This window comes from Rhipicephalus microplus, chromosome 9 (genome assembly GCF_043290135.1).
Source record: "Rhipicephalus microplus isolate Deutch F79 chromosome 9, USDA_Rmic, whole genome shotgun sequence".
Classification (NCBI taxonomy): domain Eukaryota; kingdom Metazoa; phylum Arthropoda; class Arachnida; order Ixodida; family Ixodidae; genus Rhipicephalus; species Rhipicephalus microplus.
Genome location: NC_134708.1, coordinates 83963049 through 83983646, shown reverse-complemented (window position 1 = coordinate 83983646; position 20598 = coordinate 83963049). Strand labels below are relative to the sequence as shown.

The window sequence follows — 20598 nt, the reverse complement described above, 5'->3', positions numbered from 1 at the left end:
TGGCAAAAAAATCAAGTTTTCAGTTTCTGGAACCCTTTTTCTATCTGATTCCAAAATATCTACACTGAAAACCGTGCAGATATTCTTCAAAAAATTCGTTTCACCCTCCTAGGTAGCTAAAGTTTTTCTGGAAATGGAAAAAAACATGGATTTTCAAAAAATTATACCTTTGCGAGGGCGCAACAGGGAGCCGTCGTCTTGGGCTCATCAGAAAAAGCTTTTTACCCTGTCCAAATTTTCCTGCTCAGCTGACACTTCCATTTAAAAACAAGCGCACAAAAAGTAGATATTTAAATGTCGTTTAGAGGCCCCTGATTGGCTGGGGCGGCCATGTTGCCCCAGCTCGCCACGCCATTGGCCCGATGCTCGCTCCGGGGAATTGTCGTCTGCTGCTTGTGCGTCACGAGGACATGGCTATCTAAAATCACTACTTCGTGACGTGTTCATGGCTCGACAATCACTTAGGATATAATTACGCTTTAGTTAGGAGTGCAAGCGGATGCACGATCAGATTACAAAGAGCGTGCGCATAGTCTATGAGCGCAGCGTGTCATCGCGAGCGAGCGCGAAATATACGAGCGCGGCGCGTCATCAGAGTCGTCTTTAGGCCAGAACGCCGCTGATGGCGAGACTGCGGGCAAGAACGACGCGCTAGCACACTCGTGGCGACGTGCTTCTTTGCAAGCAACGAAGCTGTAACCGGATTTAGTATCGGATTACTACGAGCGATGACGCTGTCTACGAGCGCGCCACGTCATCGGAGTTGTCTTTAGGCCTAACTTCACTGACGGCTAGACGATCTTTGCGGGCAAGAATGCCATACTAAAGTACTCGTGGCAACGTTCTTCCTTGCAAGCAACGAAGCACATCACTCGCTAGCTCCTCAGAACCGCTGACGCGCATTTTATGCATCGGCAGCAGACCCCCCTGTCAAGCTCGTCACCACCCCCACCTCCCCCTCCACTGCCAAGGATTGCTCGGAACAGCGGCTAGCAGTTTCGCACGTCGGCATCAGAAAATGCGATGTCAAGCGCAGTGAGCGCCAGTTTTTTGTCATCGTCGGTACACATTTCGCACACCGTCACTGAACGCCGCCGGCATCATCACGTGCCGGCTGCGTTGTCCTTGCGACCCCGCACTTCACGGTCATATAGAGGGCTGTCAATAGGCTTTTGTTGTTCAATTTAGACGTGCTTAGAGCCTTGCTTGGTATCGCCCCGAGCGTCTATGAATGTTCTGAGACCATGAAAGCCTCGTAGATTAGCATTTCCGCGACCGGCCATATGAAGGTGCGTTTCACGGCTAGAGTGGCAAAAAAGCATGTATGAAGCAAGCGCACAAGTTTTTATACGCTCAACTTGCGTCGTTAAATAAACTCCTGAAAACAATTTCTTTGCCACCAGTTTTCTGCTCATAACTGTTAGTCATTTGGAAATAAGACATAGGCTGTGAGCCATTTTACTTATGCACTAAACTTTTCTTTTTAAAAAAAATGTCCAGTGAATGTTAATAATCAAGAAGTACCTAATTACACTAATGATAGCTTGAACACAAAAAAAGTAATCATTTCAGTATATGGCCTTGTTCAATTACTATCTATTCTGTCATTCCTATTATCACACCACTCCTTGATACGGAGAACTTGGTTTGAAATTCATATTTGTTGTTTGTAAATAAAAGAAGGAACAAAGGCACACTCGGCAGTGGTCAGATGCCTGAGAAATCAAATGTCACAAGCCAAACCTAAGATCACAACTTTTAGGTGTTTTAGAGACGTGAAGAGAAGGTGAAACTTCATACGCAGTTTTCTCAAAACTGTTTTTTGGCATTATGCTCAGCTCGTGGAGCAAATATCTAGGGAACCACTGCACAGATTTTGATTCCCTTTCTTTTGTAAAGCTCCTTGAACTGTGCTTCAGGTGGCTGCAATCTTAGTTTTTCATTTTACTCCGTAAAGAATTCTTCGTAGGGTTTCTTGTTTGTAGTGCAAGTGTGCTCATTGCAGTGTCGCTGGAGAAAATGTCAACTTCAAAACTGCAAAAAATTGCAAAACATTTGCAAAAAATTGCAAAAAATTGCAAAGTTGCCAAAAAATTTTGAAAACGCTGCCCCCTTCAGCATACATTTGGCTGTGTGTTCAGTAATTGCCAACTATTTTTGTCATTTTATAAATCCCCCAGCCCCTCCTCGAGGTTCAATGAAGAAATATATTGGATCTCATTGAGGGGGGACACGGGTCCCAAAAATCGCGAAAAATTCTGCTTTCTGAAGCTGACATTTTTGAAAGCTGCACCTATTTTTACACTTATCTGAGAAGTCTCTAGCTTCTCGCGTCATTATTTCTGGCACAATGTCGATTTATAACATCCCTGTGAGATGAATGTGAGTGCAAATAGACGCTAAAATCGCGCTTTTTCCGCGCCAAACTGTTGCCGTTACACACGAGCTATCGTGTTCATCTTGGTCTTGTTTGTAAGGGTCGTTCTTCATCTTCAATTTCCCGCCACCGCTGGCTCACCTTGCTCATTGGTTTTTTAGCAAAAACGCGTCATCTAAAAGCACTAGCGCGCGATTCAATTGGCTGCTTGGAGCACGTGACCAAATTTAGGCATCCGATTGGCCAAGGGGCGCTTTCGGCGTCTGCTTCACCATCGTGACGCGCACGGACATGCGCCATTTTGTCATGGTGCTACTGACTGCTTGCGGCAGTAAAGAAGCTGCGTGCTACAGTAATTTGGGAAGCGGGTGTGGCGGTGGTTCGTTCGCTGTGAACTTCAGAAAGATCCCCGCTATGGCTCAGGACAACGAGGATAACCAACTCGACGCGATCAACGGCGGTCGCCGAGTCACCGGTGTAAGCCTAACTCACGTACGAGCCCGTACGAGGCATGTCCCTAAATGTGGCGTTGTCAGGTTGGACTATTGGAACTGATCGAATTCAAACTCTAAGAGGCCCGAAAATTTGTTCGAATTAAAAGAAGTTAGAAATAATGAAAGCTATATGAACGGAGCACTTACGATGCAGTGGCGAGCTAACTCACTAGGGGGAAGTTTCAGAAGACTTACATTTATTCACAAATCACAGGACATCCGTCATTAATTGAAGCAATCGGTGATTCACGTCTGCACACGTTTGCCTTGCAGCGAGTCAGTCGATTTCGCACAGAGTTTGCAAAGCATTTCTACTTCGCCTTCTTTATTCTCCTGGCAAGAGAAGTTGCGTGCGCCGACACTCTCTAAAGACGACGACTGCGTCTCGGCTGCTACCTTCTGCCGAGCTGCAGCGTAGCTAGGGCATGACGAGAAAGGAGGAGCGTTTCCACGCAGAGAGATGCAGATCAGCATTTGAGAAAGAACCTACGTGCAGATGCTTATTCCCTCTTTTTTTCTTTCTCCGCACGCAGCGTTGAAAAGAGAAGGGTCATTTGGGTGCATGTTAAAAAACCCCAAGTGGTCGAAATTTCCGGAGCCCTCCACGGCGTCTCTCATCATATGGTGGTTTTAGGACGTTAAACCCCACAAATCAATCAATCAATCAAAAGAGAAGGGTCTCTACGTGGCAGCAACAGGAAAAGGGGAGGCGTGGCACTGGCGCGTCGCAAGTCGGCATTTGAGAGAGAGCCAACACTCCTCGACAACTTTTTTTTCCTCTCTCTCATCGTGTGCGGCATTGAAAGAGGAAGAGTCTCTACGTGGCAGGGATGGAAAAGATAAAAGCGTGGCACAGGTGCATCGCATATCAGCATTTGAGAGAGAGCAAACATTCCGCTGCAGCCTTTTCTTTCCTCTTCTTTTCCTTTTTCACGCACGGCGTTGAGGTGTTGGAGATGCCGTCACGGGATTGGGCGTGGTGCTGAGAGCACTTTCCAAGCGCGGTATGTTCGAATTAACCCTCGCAAGTGCTTGTGCATTCGAATTACAGAGCGTTTTCGCCTATCAGAATACGCGTAGCTTGACTGGACCGCAGCGTCACTTCCAATTAACCGGAAGTTCGAATTAAGCGTGTTTGAATTCATGAGATTCAACTGTATTTCCCTGGCGCATCTGGCTTGAAAGTAGAAAAACAATTCTTTATGGGATAGTCTTCACAACAATGCCATGTTATCAGGCTTTTGCGAATAATAGTTAATTTTAGGTTCAAAGCGAATTCAGAGGAATAGTAATTTGGTTTGAATAATTTATAATAGACTTCGAATAGTATGTATCACATACAGAAAAAAACATTTGTCATTACCCAAATGACCTTCCCAATATATATTATTAAATTCAGATGTCCCAATATCTTCTTTAAAGGGCCAGTCAACAGGCTCCGACTTTTTTACACCCCCCACACAAGCTCGTGCATTTTTCCTACGCCTGACGAACCTCCTACCACGCGCAGTGATGTCAACTTGGCCATCGGCGGCGTTGACCTCATTTTTGGTTGTTGACACATGTTTTAGACCAATTAACGAGCTGCGTGGAAGCAGGTTGGTCACGCGTAGGAAAGGTGAGCGAGCTTGCTTAGGGGGTGTAAAAAAAGTCGGAGCCTGTTGACTGGCCCTTTAAAATGGAAATGACACATGTGCAAATGTCATTCTTTTTGGTCCAAAGGAAGTGACAGCAACTTTTGAGTAGTAGCAGGGCTTTACTTTCGGTAAAACGCAAGTGATAACATGTGAAAGATGCAACGTTTTGAGATTTGCTATACTTAGAGCATACAAGCTGGTATAACAAGAATATAACCTAAACGTAAAAAATGATAAGTCGATGTGAGAGTCACATGTTCATCGTTGAAGCGAAGCTTCGCGGCAGTGCAGATTTCTGAAAAAGGTTTTCTCAGGTTACAGTACTCCTGTGCAGGAGCGAAACTATCTTTACAGATAGATTTTATGCGAATTGGCACGCACCTATTGTTTCGAATGCTTTGAAATTTCTAATAAAATGAATTTGAATAGAAGTTAATTCACATACGTTAATATTCGTTGGAATATTTCACAGTCTCGAATATTCGCTCGAGCCTCCATATTTTTTTTTTCATATATCCCACCCCTGCTTATACCCCCCCCCCCCCCTGCAACTATAAATTGCAGAATAATTAGAACGGGGCAAAGAGTGGATCCCATTTGTTGCTTTGAATGAAGCCACCCTCCTTGCGTTATCATGATGCAGTACCACGAGACCAACCTGCACACGGAAAATGCTGCAAACCTTTTAAAAGTGTTGTATCGAATTATATATATATATATATATATATATATATATATATATATAAGGGAAAGAAGTGTATACCTAAGGGCTCGTTTTTCCGTGTTTTAACACAATATTAATGAGATATAACAGACAGTAATGCCAAGGAATGTACAGGGGAAGTTATGAAAACCAATGGAATGTAAATAAGAAGAAAGAAAAGTGGATGAAAAAATTACCAACTGTGAGCAGGAATCGAACCTACGACCGATATATATATATATATATATATATATATATATATATATATATATATATATATATATATATATATATATATATATATATATATATATATATATATTGTAAAACTGTGTTTAACATATAGTACTCTTTTCATCTTTTTTTTTTCTTGCAGGTTTGCATGCTACCTCAATCCGTCCTGGCTGACCTAGTTGCGTAAGTGCCACCATTTATTTTTATTTTATTTTTATTATTTTGTGTGCGTTCCTTAGCACAGGGCTAAAAATGGGTGAGGGGCGACCAAGCACCTTTATCTTTAGCAAGACACAGCTGTTTATCTTGTTTGGAAGTGCTTCGAATATTCCACTGAATGGTTGAGTATTTGAATTCGCTTCGATTCGAATTTGAATGATCGAATATTTTTCAAAATATTCGCAATGATCGATCGAATATTTTTCAAAATATTCGCAATGAACGAATAATAATCCGCATGTAACCGCCTTTAAAGAGGGTTTCACTGCAACGTAAGATTGCTAAGCCGTGAAAACACCTATTCAGGGGAAATTTGCTTTGCCGCGAAGCCCTCCTTTAAATTTAAAGGGGCCCTGCAAAATTTACTGCGCATGGCCAGAAAACGCTGCTGATCAGTATTCGAGGCTGCCGAGAACACGCGAGGCAAATATTATAGCGCAGCATGCAGCCTGTAATTCACAATAAATTTTCAAAGCTAAAAATTGCTTTCTTTCTTTGGCAAATGACACTACAAACTCAAAAAGCACTTGTCACAGCCAAGAAGGAATGTATGGCTCTGACCACAGCCGTTGGCTGATTTGAGCATGGCGCGCTCGTCGTTACCAGGGCGGCTACAGGAGGCTGCTGCTTGTATACGAGCACATGCGCGATCGCACTGAAAAGCCGCGTACTTGAAGAAAAAAAAAAGTGCTCAAGGTCACAAAGTGCATGTGACGCTTTTTTTTTTCACCGTGCCATTGCACTCTGCTTAGCTTCCAGCTATATCATCAGGACGTGAAAAGAGAATGCAATTGCAACGTCCAACAAATTTTTGGAACTCTGCTCGTACTGCACTGATTCTAGAAACTTTGCGGCGGTAAACTTGTGAGGCAACAAGCATGTTTACTGGCTCCATGGCTACTTGAAAAAGTGTTGCAGGGACCCTTTAAAGGATCATGTTATCCTCAAATCAATTCTTCATTTTATTACGCTTGTTATGGCGGCTTATGTGCTCCAAGTATAATAAATTTTAAAGCATGAAGTATCTTGCAGGTTATTACTCGCATCCTACCAAAACTACTACTCAAGCTTGTTTCGACTTCCTTTGAATTAAAAAAAAATGGTGTTTGCATACAGCCCCTATTTCAATTCAAAAGAAATGTTGTGCAGGTTAGTTAAGTTATGATAAATATTCCCGCTTTTTTTTTATAGGTCATACATACCATTAGAATTCGATTCAAAATTATTCGATTAAAATCACTATTCGCTTCAACCTAAAATTTACTATTCGCACAAGCCTATTTTTCAGTGATTTTTCTTTTCTATCTGTTAGTTCAAATTTTTATCATATTCGTAGTTTCTGTGCATGCACGCTGGAAGTTTCTATTACATTACACTCAAACCTCATTATATCCGAAAATAAGTTTGTTTTATGAAAATTTGTTATAAATGTAATTCCGAACACTGTATCTATTGCAAGACTATTTTTCTTATATTGCATTATAACTGGTATTTCATTTTTGTTATATCTATGTTGGTTATGTTGAGGTATGACTGTACTTTGAAATGTTCTAGGTTGGTACCAGCTTCCATTGTAAGCCCTGCTCAATGTCACTTGCTTATTCATTGTGCTGCTTACATTTCCTGCTACATTTTGTATTGTTAAATTGCCCCCTAACTTATGATCACATTGGCAGCGTGGTTAACAAAATAAGCAAATGAAATGTCTTGTTGGTGGTTGGTGCTTTAATATCAAATTGCACAGCTGCACGACATTAATGGTCTCGAGGTGTTATTTTTCCAATCCGCATTAAATTCACAAGGCGGCATGTCGTAAACTGTTTATCGTATCCTTGGTTCTTTTTTTGCTTTGTCCCCACCATTGCCGGAACACTTGCTGTTAGAGATTGGAAAGCCTATTGTGCCTCAAGACAGTCTAAAGACCCAATTGTGATTGGCATCTTTTGGTGTAACGCAGGTACGCCTTGTGGCTGCTGGAGCGCTCTCACGACTCCAGCCGTTGCCATGCAACCATGTTTTTTGGCCTGGCATTCCCCTTTCGCTCGCTGCTGGAGCTCTTTGACCAGCAGGACGGGCTACGCAAGCTCCTCAACGTGATGAGCACGCTGGACGTTTTCGTACGCGGTAGCAACAGCGACTCGGCGACCCCGTCGGATGACCAGGTGTTTGCCAGCCGTCAGACAGCGCGGCACGTATGCGTGGCCCTCAAGCGTTACTTTGAAGCACACCTGGCGCACAAGGCGGACCACCTGCGGAGGTCGCACACACGCAACGCCACTGCCACCAGCAGCGGCACCAGCATCACCAGTGCGACCTCGGCGTCCTCCCCTCCTCCATCCCAGTCTGCCTCTGCGACAACTCCGTCCGCTTTGAGGTTGGTGTCGAAGTTCGTGAGTGGGTTAAGGGGGACACAGCTTTTGTATTGTGAAAAATTGATTTTCTGAAAATCTAGTTTTCAGTTTCTGTAACTCCTTTTCTATCTGATTCCATAATATTTACCCTGAAAACCACGTGGAAGTGCTTCGAATGATTCATTTCACCCTCCTGGGTTACGAAAATTGTTTTGAAAATCGCGAGAAATCTGCAGTATTAAAAAAAATTGTACCTTTGCGACGGCAGAGCTGAGAGCCGCCTTCTTGGGCTCACCGAAAAGAGCATTTGTCTGTGTTCAAATACGTCTCTTCAGCTTGCTCCTCCATTCAGAAAAAAACACAAAAATCAAGTATTTGTTGAATATTACGAGGACTTTGATTGGCCGTGTCTGCCATGTTTTTCCCAGTTTGCCTCGTCATTGGCTGATACTTGCTCCGGGAAATCGTCGTCTGCTCCTTGTGCGTCGCAAGTACACGGCTGTCAAAAAACGTTACTTCGTGAAGTGTTAACGGTTCAACGATCACTTAGTATATAATTACGCTTTAGTTAAAAGCTGTAAGCGAATACTCGGTCGGATGACGATGGTGCGTCATGCTTGTAAACCGCGCGGAGTCGTCTTAATCCCCTGGTGGCGAGACGAACCTCGTACTTTGCAGGCAAGAACAACGCGGTAGCGCAATTGTGGCAATGTGCTTCTTCACAAGCAACAAAGCACATCACTCACTGGCTCATTGAAACCGCCGATAGCCGTTTTACGCATCGGCAGCGGATCGCTCAGAGAAGTTTGTCAGAACCACCCCCCCCCCCCCCCCCCCCCCTCTGCCAAGGATTTCTCGGAACAGCGGCTAGCACTTTACGGGTCGGCACACGAAAATCTCTCGGCTCTATCTTCCTTCTGAAAACGTTCCCTGCGCACAAAGAAAGTATATTTCTTTCAAACAAGTTATCTTTGTTGCTCGGTCGTTCCCTCCGGATATTCACGGCAAAAAAAAAAATGGCAACATTTGGGATAACACTAGCTACGGTGCCAGTATGGCAGATCCAGATCGCCAGTCGCTGTAGCTGAACTCTTAGGTGAAAACTTTTGTTGAGCTAATACGGCCAAACAATAGTCGAAGTGGATGTCGCTTTTTCCTCTGACTTGTTATTGTGATCCTAATTATGTCAGGATATATCACCCTGAAATAAAAATTGCAGCTGCTGTTTTTATTGCCAATGACAATGAGCTTCGTTCCTCTGCAGATCCTCGTGTTTGTGCTTTGACTTGTCAACATAGAGGTGGGCGATTCTATGCGCCAACTTCAGAGGCCTGTCACTCACCATGTGTCAATTTAACCAGCTCAAAACACTGTGTGCTTACTTTTACATGCTTGCTGGGTGAACGAATACTGCTCATCAAACTTACCAGTACTGCGTATTGCTGCAGAAGATAACGTTGCTGGTGACACTACCGTGGTTGAGTGAACTGATGGGCAACTGGCCCTGTGCATGGGGCCATACCAAGATGATATTTTCTCTTAATATATATAACCAATAACAAATTTCTCGTGTATTTTAGCTTAAAAGTTGATCTTTTGTTTAGTGTATGAAAATATCACATGATGGACTTTGTGTTTGCTTGCACACCAATTAGTATTAATTAATGAAAAATGCACAAATTAACATGTTACCACCTGCTCTTTCATGGTATGTAAGAGCGATAGCATTGAAATAAAGTTGTGTGAATTAACTTAAATTTGGGTAATGAAGACAGACATTCCTTCATTATTCACCTCTGAAAGAGAGCCCCGCCACAGTGGTCTAGTGGCTAAGGTACTCGGCTGCTGAACCGCAAGTCGCGGGATCGAATCCTGGCTGCGGCAGCTGCATTTCCGGTGGAGGCGGAAATGCTGTAGGCCCGTGTGCTCAGATTTGGGTGCACGTTAAAGAACCCCAGGTGGTCGAAATTACCGGAGCCCTCCACTACGGCGTCTCTCATAATCATATGGTGGTTTTGGGACGTTAGACCCCACATATCAATCAGCTCTGAAATAGATACCTTCTACGACATTTCCTGCTGCATGTGATATTGCGTGGGGTCACCCCTTTCTCTCTTTGAATTTGTGCTCATGCAGGAGCGTGGAGCCGTGGTCGTCGTCCGCCAGCAGCACCATCATGTCGTCAACACCAGTGTCTGCGGTGGTGTCGACGGTGGTCGGCCACCGGTGTCGGGCGGCACGCTTCACGAGTGAGGCAGTGTCGGAGAACATGTGGACGCTGCTGGAGCTCCTTCCCGCCCGCGCGCGCTGGTTGCCCGTTGAAGAACTGGTGCGGCTGGGCGGGGTGTCGCTGCTGTTGCAGACCGTAGCGCTCTCGTACGACTGGAACCACTCGGGCAAGGCGGACACCGTGCGTGCCGCCCTGGACGTTCTCGCAGTCTGCTCGGTGGTTCCGCGAGCGCAGATCGCCCTGTGCCAAAACGTGGCCCTGCCCTCGGGCCAGGTCCGCTCGGCTGCTGGCATGAGGTTGGTGAAAATGGCTTCTCTGGACATCTTCTAGCAGAGTTGTGGTCTGGGTCAGTTGGTGCATATTCTTTAGGATTTGGAGAAAGAAAAAGCTGACAAAATAATAAGGATGACGTATAAAGCAGCTCTGCGACTACCACAAAGCACTTCAACTGCGAAGCTATTAGCGCTCGGACTTCACAATACAGTCAAACCTCAATATATCGAACACGGATATATCGAATTATTGCCTATATCGAACGGTTCCTATATCATGCGGGAAATCGCATGCATTATTAATTTTTTATTTCGAACAAAGTTTGACATATAATGGATATATCGAACTCAGCCACCCCAAACCGCCCGCGCTCTATTTACAGGCGGCGAGCTTTCCCGCAACTCTCGAAAGTAGCGGTAGAGCGCCACTTTTAAGGTAGCGGCGTACGCGCGCCGCAGCCTTTCAGCTTGCAGTCTCTACGGTGTCAACGGCACACTGCGCACTTGTTGCAAGCTCCGCCCCCGTAGCATCGGCAGGCATCGGTCGTTGTGCTCGCAGTGTTCGTGCGTTCGAAGTTAGGCCTGTCGCGCGAATGGCGGAGCTCACGGATGTGGAGATTGTCGCCAAAGCTACTGCTGAGCAGCCAAATGAAGACTCTGCCGAGGTGGATCCCGCAAGCGCTGATGGTGCCCCGCTCCTGACATCAGCTGAGGTCGTAGCTGCCTTGGCCCTTGTGCGCCGCCACTGCGGCGCGATTGAAGGCACCGGCCTATCACTTATGGATCGCCTAGACTATATTGAGGACGCAGTCGTCAAACACGCCATGGCCAACAAAAAGCAGGCTCAATATTTTAAGGGGGGAGGCTACCTTCGAAGGGCAACTTTTTTGTTTGTTGAGATATCTTAATGAAATTTTCAGGGTACACTAATAGCAAAGCCATTTGAATAACCACAAAGTTTCATGCAGTTATGTTCACTGGTTCCCAAGTTACAGCCATTTATCAGGGTAGTTAGTCCACATGGGTCCCTTAGTCAGGGTCTGGAGAATTTGAAAAATGTGCTAGCACTGTGAAATTCACTATGATGGTTCCTGGATAGGTGCTTCAGGGCAAGACAGAGCCTTTTTTTTTAAATTTCCTTGCCAAAAAATGTTAGCAGAGCACTGAATTTAGTGTTCACAATTTGGCTCTCATCAATGAAGTTTTAGTTAATTATTACAAATTACAGACACAATAAATTGAAAAAGCGGGCTTGTCTTGCCCTGGGCAATTTATTAAGGTGCATAATAAAAAAAACCTGATAGAAATCAGACCAGCAGTTCCAGAGAGATCACCTGACTAAGCAGCCTCACTGGCCAAAAAGGTCATTCTGAGAAAATTGACTTCGAAAGTTTCAAACATTTATTATGGTCTAAAATGACCCTGCAGAGTAGCTGTGTCCTTAGGCTCTCTTTTTCTTTGCCGCTTTTCCTGCTTCTCATTCATCCGTTTCTGAGCCTTTCTCAGACGCAGAGAGTCCTTCTCCGCAGCTCGTTAAATGGTTAGGTGGCCAGGTGTGAGTCCCACTGATGACGACAACTCTTGGGTGGCCCTGTAGCAGCCGGCATTATACCGCAAAACTGCGTCATGCAGTGCTGTCTCGACAGCAATCAATGATGCATGTTGCTCCTTGGGCATCAAGGACCATAGGACAGAATGGAATGACTCCGATGCATTTCGCGTCTTTGCTCCCAGGCAGCGTTGCAGTAGAGAAGCCTGCGAAAGGCGCTGGTAGACTGGCAGCAGCGCTTCTGCAACGTAGCCCGGAAGATTGTATTTGTGCTTTGGAGGTGGCACGCCATTCCCCTTGCAGGCATTATGACGGCACCACGAGTCTGCACCTTCCGGGCACAAGTCATGGTGAGGATCCTCGTCAGTTGAGGTGACGTGATAATATGACGCCATCACTGCACGCTGCATTGCAGCGACATTGTTTGAATTGTTCCGCAGTGCCCAGCCATAATAGTCTGTGAGTTTATCAATAAGGGCTTTTGTCAATCTGCCCTTCCCTCCCAGAGCCTGTTCGCTTTTCTGCACAATATTACGTAGGGCTGTGCCCATCCTCTTCCGGACATGGTTCAAGCATTCTTCTTTCACAATAGGGACTAGCCCATAAACATTGTCTTGTTGAAGGGCAGAGAATGTGGCGCTGTCCCTATCAGATACAATGGTTGTATACCGGAGGTTATGCTTGGACAGTGAACGTGAGAACAGAGTTGCAGCTGCTTCAACCTCCATCCTCCCAGACTTGGCATCAGTGTTTTTTTGGCACACATGGTGCTTCAACCAGCTTGCATAGCCCTCGTCTTCAGGCTTCGGTCCTACCTGGCAGCCGAGACACTGATTCGATAAAATTACAGCATCCAAGATGAGGCCTGTGTGATACTCGATGATTGCACCAACTCCAATGTGAGATGTATGTCCGCGCTTATGCCACGTGCCATCATAGTTCACTGTAATGTCCTTGCAGAAAGATGGGTCCATCTCCTTGTACACCTTTTTCACAGCAGAAGCCGATTCTTCATAGAATTTATCCAGGGTCTGTTGCTGTGGTTCTCTGAATTGCTTCAGGTGCCTCTGGAAAGTTCTGTGGTGCAGGCCATGGTGGGAAACATTCATAGTTGCCCAAAAGTCGTTGAGGGCTGTCTGTCCCTTCCCTATTTGTTTCATGGCCGTAATGGCTCTTATATTCACGTCGAAGGCCTTTGACTCGTTCTGACGAGCAGAGCTCCACGAACTTGAAACTATTCCACAATGTGGACATACCAGCTCAAGCTTCGTGGCAAGTCCAAGCTGGGTGCCTCCTTGAACTTTCATCCCGGTCGCGAGGCAGCGCGGGCACGGGGTCTTGGACAGCATGTCGCTAAGGGCATCCCCTTGCACGAGGAAATATCTCTCGCCTTCGGTCGTAGCGGTGGCAGCTTCGGGTTCAGGCATCATCGCTTGAAACTTTCTCTCGGTCGCTGGCATAGCGCCAAGCTTTTGTTGCACAGCAGCACGTTCTCTCTCCGCCGTCGCCAACTCCTCGCACGTCCGAAAACGTGTTTGGAACTGCACAGTCGACGACGTGGTCTCACTGTTTGGGGCCGGAATCAATGCGATTGGCGAGCGCGACACACCAGGCGCACTTGAGCACGAAACACCAGCCTCACTCGTCACGACGGATCCTTGTGCCGATGGTGTAGAAGTCTCGTCGCTAGAAGCGTCGACGCAGTCGTCTTGAAAAGATGAAGCGGAAGCATCGGTGCAACTGTCGCCGCGCGTGGGCGTGCAGGTGAGCTTCGCCATGTGTACGAGCTTCAGCTGACGCTTTTTTGAACCGAACGTGTGCCGAGTCTTGAACTTCAAAATGCCCATCGTGACCGTCAGCGCAACAATCTGCGTCCCGTGAACACGGCGGAAGATCGTCTCGTGAGGACGGTAGTGATCGTCTCGTAAAGACGGTAGAAGATCGTCTCGTGAAGACGGTAGAAGATCGTCTCGGGAAGACGGTAGAAGATCGTCTCGTGAAGACGGTGAAAGATAGAGGAGCACGTGTGACGACCGATCGGAATGATGGCAAACGGGGCACACAAAGAACGCCGGCATTGCAAGCGCCGGTGCAGACGACGAGCCGGCGCATGCCGGAGAAACAGCTACGTCATCGCGCGCAGCAGCCAATAGGAGCCGCGCGTTCCCCCATTCCCTCGAGAGGCACGCGCTTTGTCCAATCGCGGCTTCGCATCCAGGCAGCGGGACATTCGAAAGCTTCCGCGAGCCCCCCAATCGTGAGCGACTTCCGCCTCGGAGCGCCATCGCCACTGCCGCGGGTGGCGAAAAAAAAAAAAGCGCAAGAATTCATGAGCAAAACAACATCAAGATGGCAGCGATCGGCCGAGCGGTTGGGAAATGGCGAGCGCGCAAAGTTGGGGTATTTTTGGCGCTCGCTCGCCGCTTGCCGGCTGCCGCGGCATGTTATAAAATTTATTTGACGTACTTTCGCGATGAATTAGACATTGATATTTATAGTAGAGGCAGTTTATGAGTCATACTGCCCGAGTATGTGGTTTCGTTGGTCGTTTTCAGCAAGCTGTTGACGCATTTTTTTCGTGATTTTTTTATATCGAATTCTGGATATATCGAACTATTTCGCGATCGCCGCACCGTTCGATATATCGAGGTTCGATTGTACATTTGATGAGTTGACTGAAGCGCAAGTAACCACCCAGATTTACCGCCTCCTACAGATGCCAGCCGGCAGAAAACTTCTTCAGAGGATCGGCCTCGGTGAACAAGTACAGGCACATGAAAGAGCTAAAGGATTGTCGAGCTCAGTCGAAGCTTGGTACAAGATATGTCCCCTACCGAAAAACATGGACCAAGTTTTACATGCTGGAAGACGTAAAGCAAGAGTCGCTTACATAGATAAAAAGACAAAATATTTGAATACGGTGAGATTTACAGACGCTGCACCATATCAGGCAAACGCAAACAACATGGTGGCCGTGGTCACAGACCTAAAAGGGAACGTTAGAAGTTGTGCCTCCATAGCTCAAGCCTCTATCACAGAAGCCGAGGAAATAGCGATCGCGCTGGCAATCAAGGAGGGCAGGGAGCGAAAAGCCCCACTGACAATAATCACAGATTCGAAGGCTGCGTGTATAAATTACGAAAAAGGTAGAATATGTATGAAGGCCTTCCAAATTCTAACCAAAGCTCATAAAGACTTTCCAATTGAATACACCCAAACCATTATCGTGGCGCCAGGGCACAAGGACGTCACTTGGCACCAGTTTGCAGATGAGGCGGCTTAAGGCTTCACAAATCACCGAGCTTCCTTGCACACTGCAAAAGAGGATCGAACACCCATAAACCCTAAATTTGGTATGATTCTTCAGTAGTACAGGGACAATAGAAAACTGCATCCAGCATCGCATAACAACCTCACAGCAATGGAATCGGTGGCATTAGGCAGAATCCAAACAGACACATACACGAACTTACACAGGCTACATGTATTCTGCCTCGCAGCATACAGAGATATATGTCCGTGGTGTGGGGCCACACCAATTCTGTTTCACATCACATGGGAGTGCACACATCACAATGAAGAACACCACAACATGAACACTGCTGTCCAGCTCGGCCATTGCTGATCAGCGCTGGCTGGTCCAACAGGTAGAGATAATGGCTAGGGCCAGCGGAGCCCTGGAATAGGGGCCCAACTATTTACAATGCTCTGCAATATGTGCAAATAACGTTTTCTCTCTCTCTCTCTCTGGACCAAACAAAATGCAAAGCGAAGATGAGAGAGAGCGTGTGTGTGTTCTACTTCTCTCCTCTGTGTTGTGTTTTGACTTGCTCATATCCTCAGTTACTTCTTTCGGCCTGCTGCAATATTGCAGTATGAGAAAACATAAGATGTTGATCCAAAATTGGTCACGTGTGGGAAGAAAATTCTGCTTAGGATGCCCTGTGTGGTCAGCTAAATTATCATGACAAACACCTTCATTTTTCTTTATAATATGAGGTACATATACTATTCGGATTTGTTTTGAAATTATTAGATCAAAATTATTATTCGCCTCAAATTTACTTTGAACCAAGAATTCACTATTTGCACAAGCTTAAGAATTAGCTTGTGCGAAAAATCTAACTCGCATGGCCCTCGTTTACAACCAAAATGAAAGGCAGTGCATCACTACTGTCATCAACAGGGCAACAGGCAACAAACGGCTTGCCTATTCTTTTTTCTTGAGTGTCCAACACGGGTGTGTGATGGCCGAGTGCTATCGTTCTCCTGTACTGTGCTGTTGGTTTTAAATTATCTATCTTATTGTGTGATCAGTGCCGTATTGTTTGCTTGTTCTTGAAAAGTTTGCTGATTGTTTATGTCGTTTTTGTCACCGTGCTTTCCCCGTTTTTTATCACCAAGCTTGTCTGCTTCGTGTGCGAGCACGTCACCACCATGCAAGCGACACTGTTGTGGCTTCCCCTGCGTCTCGTGCTGCCCCAGCCACCTCCACCCCCACAGCGAAGAAGGTGAAGTATGAAGTTATGGATTTGGTGGCAAAGGTAAAAATATTGAGGGTATTGCAAGCAAGAGCATCTGGAAAAGAAGTCACAAAAAAGTTTAACGCAAAGAAAAACACGCTGAGCAGTTGCGTGAAGAATGTAAACCAGATTATGCCAGCGTATGACGGCGGCATGTTTGGAAATAAGAGGAAGAGGCTTTGAACGGCAGCGTGCTCCAAGCTAGAAGAAGCGCTGTTGCGCTGGACTGCTGTATCGCATGATGCACGTTTGCCCTTGAGCACACAAGCAGAGAAGTTCGCAGTGATAATGAAGATTGTCTCCTTCAATGCGTCGAAACGCTGGTTCGACCGCTTCAATAAGCGACACGGGCTGGTGTTCCGCAACGTGTGTGGGGAAAGAGGTGCCGTTGACGAAAGTGTGGTGCAGGACTGGCGGACTGGACTATTCGTGCACCTTTCTGTGTATGAGCCATGCAACATTTTCACTGCTGATGAGAGAGCATTATTCTTTAAGGCTCTGCCCGACTAGACAGTGGGGTTTAAGGGAGACCCGTGTGTCAGCGGAAAACGGAGTAAAGAGCGTGTGACAATTCTTCTGCCTGCTAACGTGACTGCATAGAGCGGCTGCTGCTGCTAGTGATAGGGAAGGCTGTGAAGCCAAGATGTTTAACAATATTGGGCAGCTTCCTGGTGACTATAGTTTAATAGGAAAGCTTTGATGACTGCCAAACTTTTTCAAGCCTTGCTGCGTCAGCTCGACCGCTGCTTTGTGGCCAAGGCTCGAAAGATGTTGTTCGTCCTGGACAACTGTAGTGCGTGCGCAAAGGTGTCTGGTCTCGAGAACATTGAACTGCTATTTCCGCCTCTGAACACAAGAGCTTTCCTGCAGCCGATAAACCATGGAATCGCACAGTTTGTTAAAAGCCTCTATCAACGGCAGGTTTTGAGCGGACGTTGCTCTGCATGGAGACGGGCAAGCAGTTTGAAGTAAAGCTACTAAGCGCAATCCACATGCTCATATTCGCGTGGAACAACACACGCCTGAAGTAGTCGCCAACTGCTGCAGCCATAGCGGCTTCATGCACAATGCTTCTGACCCGGGTGTGGTGGCCGACGAGGAAAGCGGCGAAGAGCGAGACGGAAGCTATGTAAGCATCATGCCAGCTGATGTGCCCTTTGGCGATTACGTCACAATTGACAGCGATGTTGCCGTGGCCGGCACAGTGACCGACAGCGATATCATCGCCAGTCTTGGATGGCGAAGGGAAATCGGCTGACGAAGACCCAAGTAATGCAGACGAGCAGTCACGCCACACAATGATGGAGGCTGTGCTTGCATTGGCCATTTCAGAGGACATATTCAAAGTTTCCTCACACAGTGTGCGCGGACTAAGCCACCTGCAGGAACTTCTCAAAATTGTGACTTCACCGCTCATTGCCTCTGTGAAGCAAACCGCAATCACAGACTTTTATTAAAAAATAGAAATTTGATGGTCTAGGAGACATTTTTCAAGTGTTTTGTTTGTACTCGCGATAATTCGTACCGTTAGTTAATTCAGACATTCTCTCCGGTCCCATGAAGTCTGAATCAAAAGGGTTTTACTGTATTTACAAACCTTTAGTAGTAGTAATACACTGCAACCACTGTTTTATTTTCCAGCGTCATTCTGGCTGCCGCCGATGGGGAGATAGTTGCTGATCCCGACGTCCAGAGGTCGGCCCTCAACGTTGTGATCAATTGCGTCTGTGGACCTATGTCAAGGGTGAGGAAGCTTAGTGGTTTTTCATTGGTGCATGCCCTCGCAACATTGATGTCATGCTGTTAGCCGGCACTACTGTGCACGGATGCAGGGCGGATATTTTGGCATGCTGGTTCCGCAGCTTTCATTTGTACATCCTGCATAGCAATGCCTTTAGCTAAAAAGACGAGTTAAGTTATTCATGGTGGACAACAGTGCGACACAACGAAGACAAGAAAGACCAAACAGGTGTCCCAATAATGGCTATGGCGCTCGGCTGCGGACCCAAAGGCCACGAGTTTGATCCCCATTATGGCGGTTGCATTTCAATGAAGGCAAAATTGTGGGGGCTCGTAGGCTCTGTGGTATCGGTGCACGTTAAACGAAACCAGATGGTCAAAATTTCCCAAGCCCTCCTCCACTATGGTGTCTCCCATGATCACAACATGGTTTTGAGACGTAAAGCCTTGCAATTTATCATGATGGATCAAACTGAACTAGCACTAGTCCCGTTTAGTCTTTTTCATCTTTATTGTATTGCATTGTTGTCCACCATTAATATCTACCAAGAAGGTCTAGTTAGCATGCTTTCAAGTTCAAGTTGTGGGTAAAACATCAAATACAAAGAACTTTCAGTAAATGCACATTCCTTAAAGGTAACTGCTGTTTAATCTGGAACAGTTGTTTCTAATGTGGTTGGCTTCGTACTCGGTCTGCGACCCTGTTGATCTCTCAAAAAATGAAACTCCTGTTAAATGGAACACATTTTCTTGACCTAACCTAACCTAGTCTAAAACTTCAGTCTGCTGTACTTAATCTAGTACCGGATATCTTTTTAAAGAGAGTTATCAATACAGTTGAAAACTGCTTACTCAACTGTAGTTTGTGGAGGCCAGTGGAGAGTTTTGTTCGCATACTAAGTAAAGTTAGCAATTTGCCTGGTTACAGCTGCATAAGCATGAGTGGCCAAATTGGTGGCGCAGAGCCCAACTAGAAAAATGCAGAGCCTAATTATCAATAGTGAAGCCTATTTTACTGTAGTGCTTGAATTACCTTGAGGCAGCGGTGTTTTCAATTTTTTTGGTGAGAACACTTGTCACTCACAAGAAACCATTCCCAGATTAGACTGCGGCTCAACAGAACACTGCACCTGGTGTTGCGAAAATGCCATTGCATATGCAGGTAACACTGAAGCTCTCTAGTGTGCAAAGTCTTAGTGGAGCACTTTATTTCTGCCAGCGGAATGTGGAGCTTTGAGTCAACAAGACACTTGCCTAAACTTATTCAGTGTTTCTCAGAACGACAGTAAACTGGTCAATTTGGGACAGTCAACTATAGTATCTTGATTAGGCGTAGTGAATGGCATTACAATGTTGACAATGCATGACGGTACAATTTTTCTCTTTCCCGTAACAACAGTTGGGAGGCGGCATTGGCCGAGTTGTGTCGGGCAGCGTGCGAAAGCGAGCAGCGATAAAAAGCGGTGAGGACCTGCTGAGCAAGATGTGGAACTGCGTCCGGGCCAACAACGGCATCATGGTACGAGCTTGCCATATTTGTCTCATAAATGGCGGCACCGGATTGCATAATTAGCCTGCTTTCCGGTAATCGTTTCTAAAGTTAACAGACACTACAGAGCTCTGTGGCCAGAATTTTCGTGGTGCTAGTACTCGCGGAAGTAAATAGCGTGATACCAGCAAGGTCTAGCTGTTGTAAAGGTGGCTTTTGTTGCATGCAATATGCCCATTACAGAAGCCACTATGCCTTCCCTGACGCCCACTGGTTTCTGTATGTCCCTTTACTGGTGTCAAGTTGTGTGCCTTGTAATAATAATTGTTAAGGTTTTACGTCGCAAAACTAGATACGATTATGTCAAATGCTGTCATAGTGGAGGGCTCCATCTGGAGTTTGTTCATGTGCGCTTAAATCGAAGCATTTCTAGCATCTTGCAGTGGTGGGAAACCTGTGCCAACTGGAAATTACTGTGCCATACTGCTCAAAAAAAATATTTTGTCTGATTTGGGCCATAGCTGTGCTACACGGTGGTTTTAGAATTGAAAGTAATGTTGACAGCATGCATATGAGTGGATATTACGTGATGGTCGCCATCTTGTACACTTGCGCTGCTGCATTTGCGTGCAGTTGCGCATGCCAGAGCACGGAATCGGCTGATCTGTTACTCCCACTTCCGCGGGATTGCGGCGGTGCCTTTTTTGGTAACCACTGGCAAAGAACAAAGGCGATGTGGCTAGTACCACCAAAAAGCGCACCAGTATGACATCACCGATC

At 46.1% G+C, this 20598-nt stretch overlaps 1 protein-coding gene across 9 annotated transcripts in view; it reads left to right on the top strand.

Moving 5' to 3' along the window:
- LOC142771973 (DDB1- and CUL4-associated factor 1-like) overlaps positions 1–20598 on the top strand; it is a 149023-nt gene that overhangs the window by 46239 nt on the left and 82186 nt on the right. For all 9 annotated transcript variants that reach the window (XM_075874008.1, XM_075874007.1, XM_075874006.1 and 6 more), the window contains exons 10-14: positions 5588–5628; positions 7622–8038; positions 10152–10541; positions 18231–18333; positions 19729–19848. In XM_075874008.1, the coding sequence (XP_075730123.1) occupies positions 5588–5628; positions 7622–8038; positions 10152–10541; positions 18231–18333; positions 19729–19848 (1071 nt within the window). The remainder of the gene's footprint in view (positions 1–5587; positions 5629–7621; positions 8039–10151; positions 10542–18230; positions 18334–19728; positions 19849–20598) is intronic.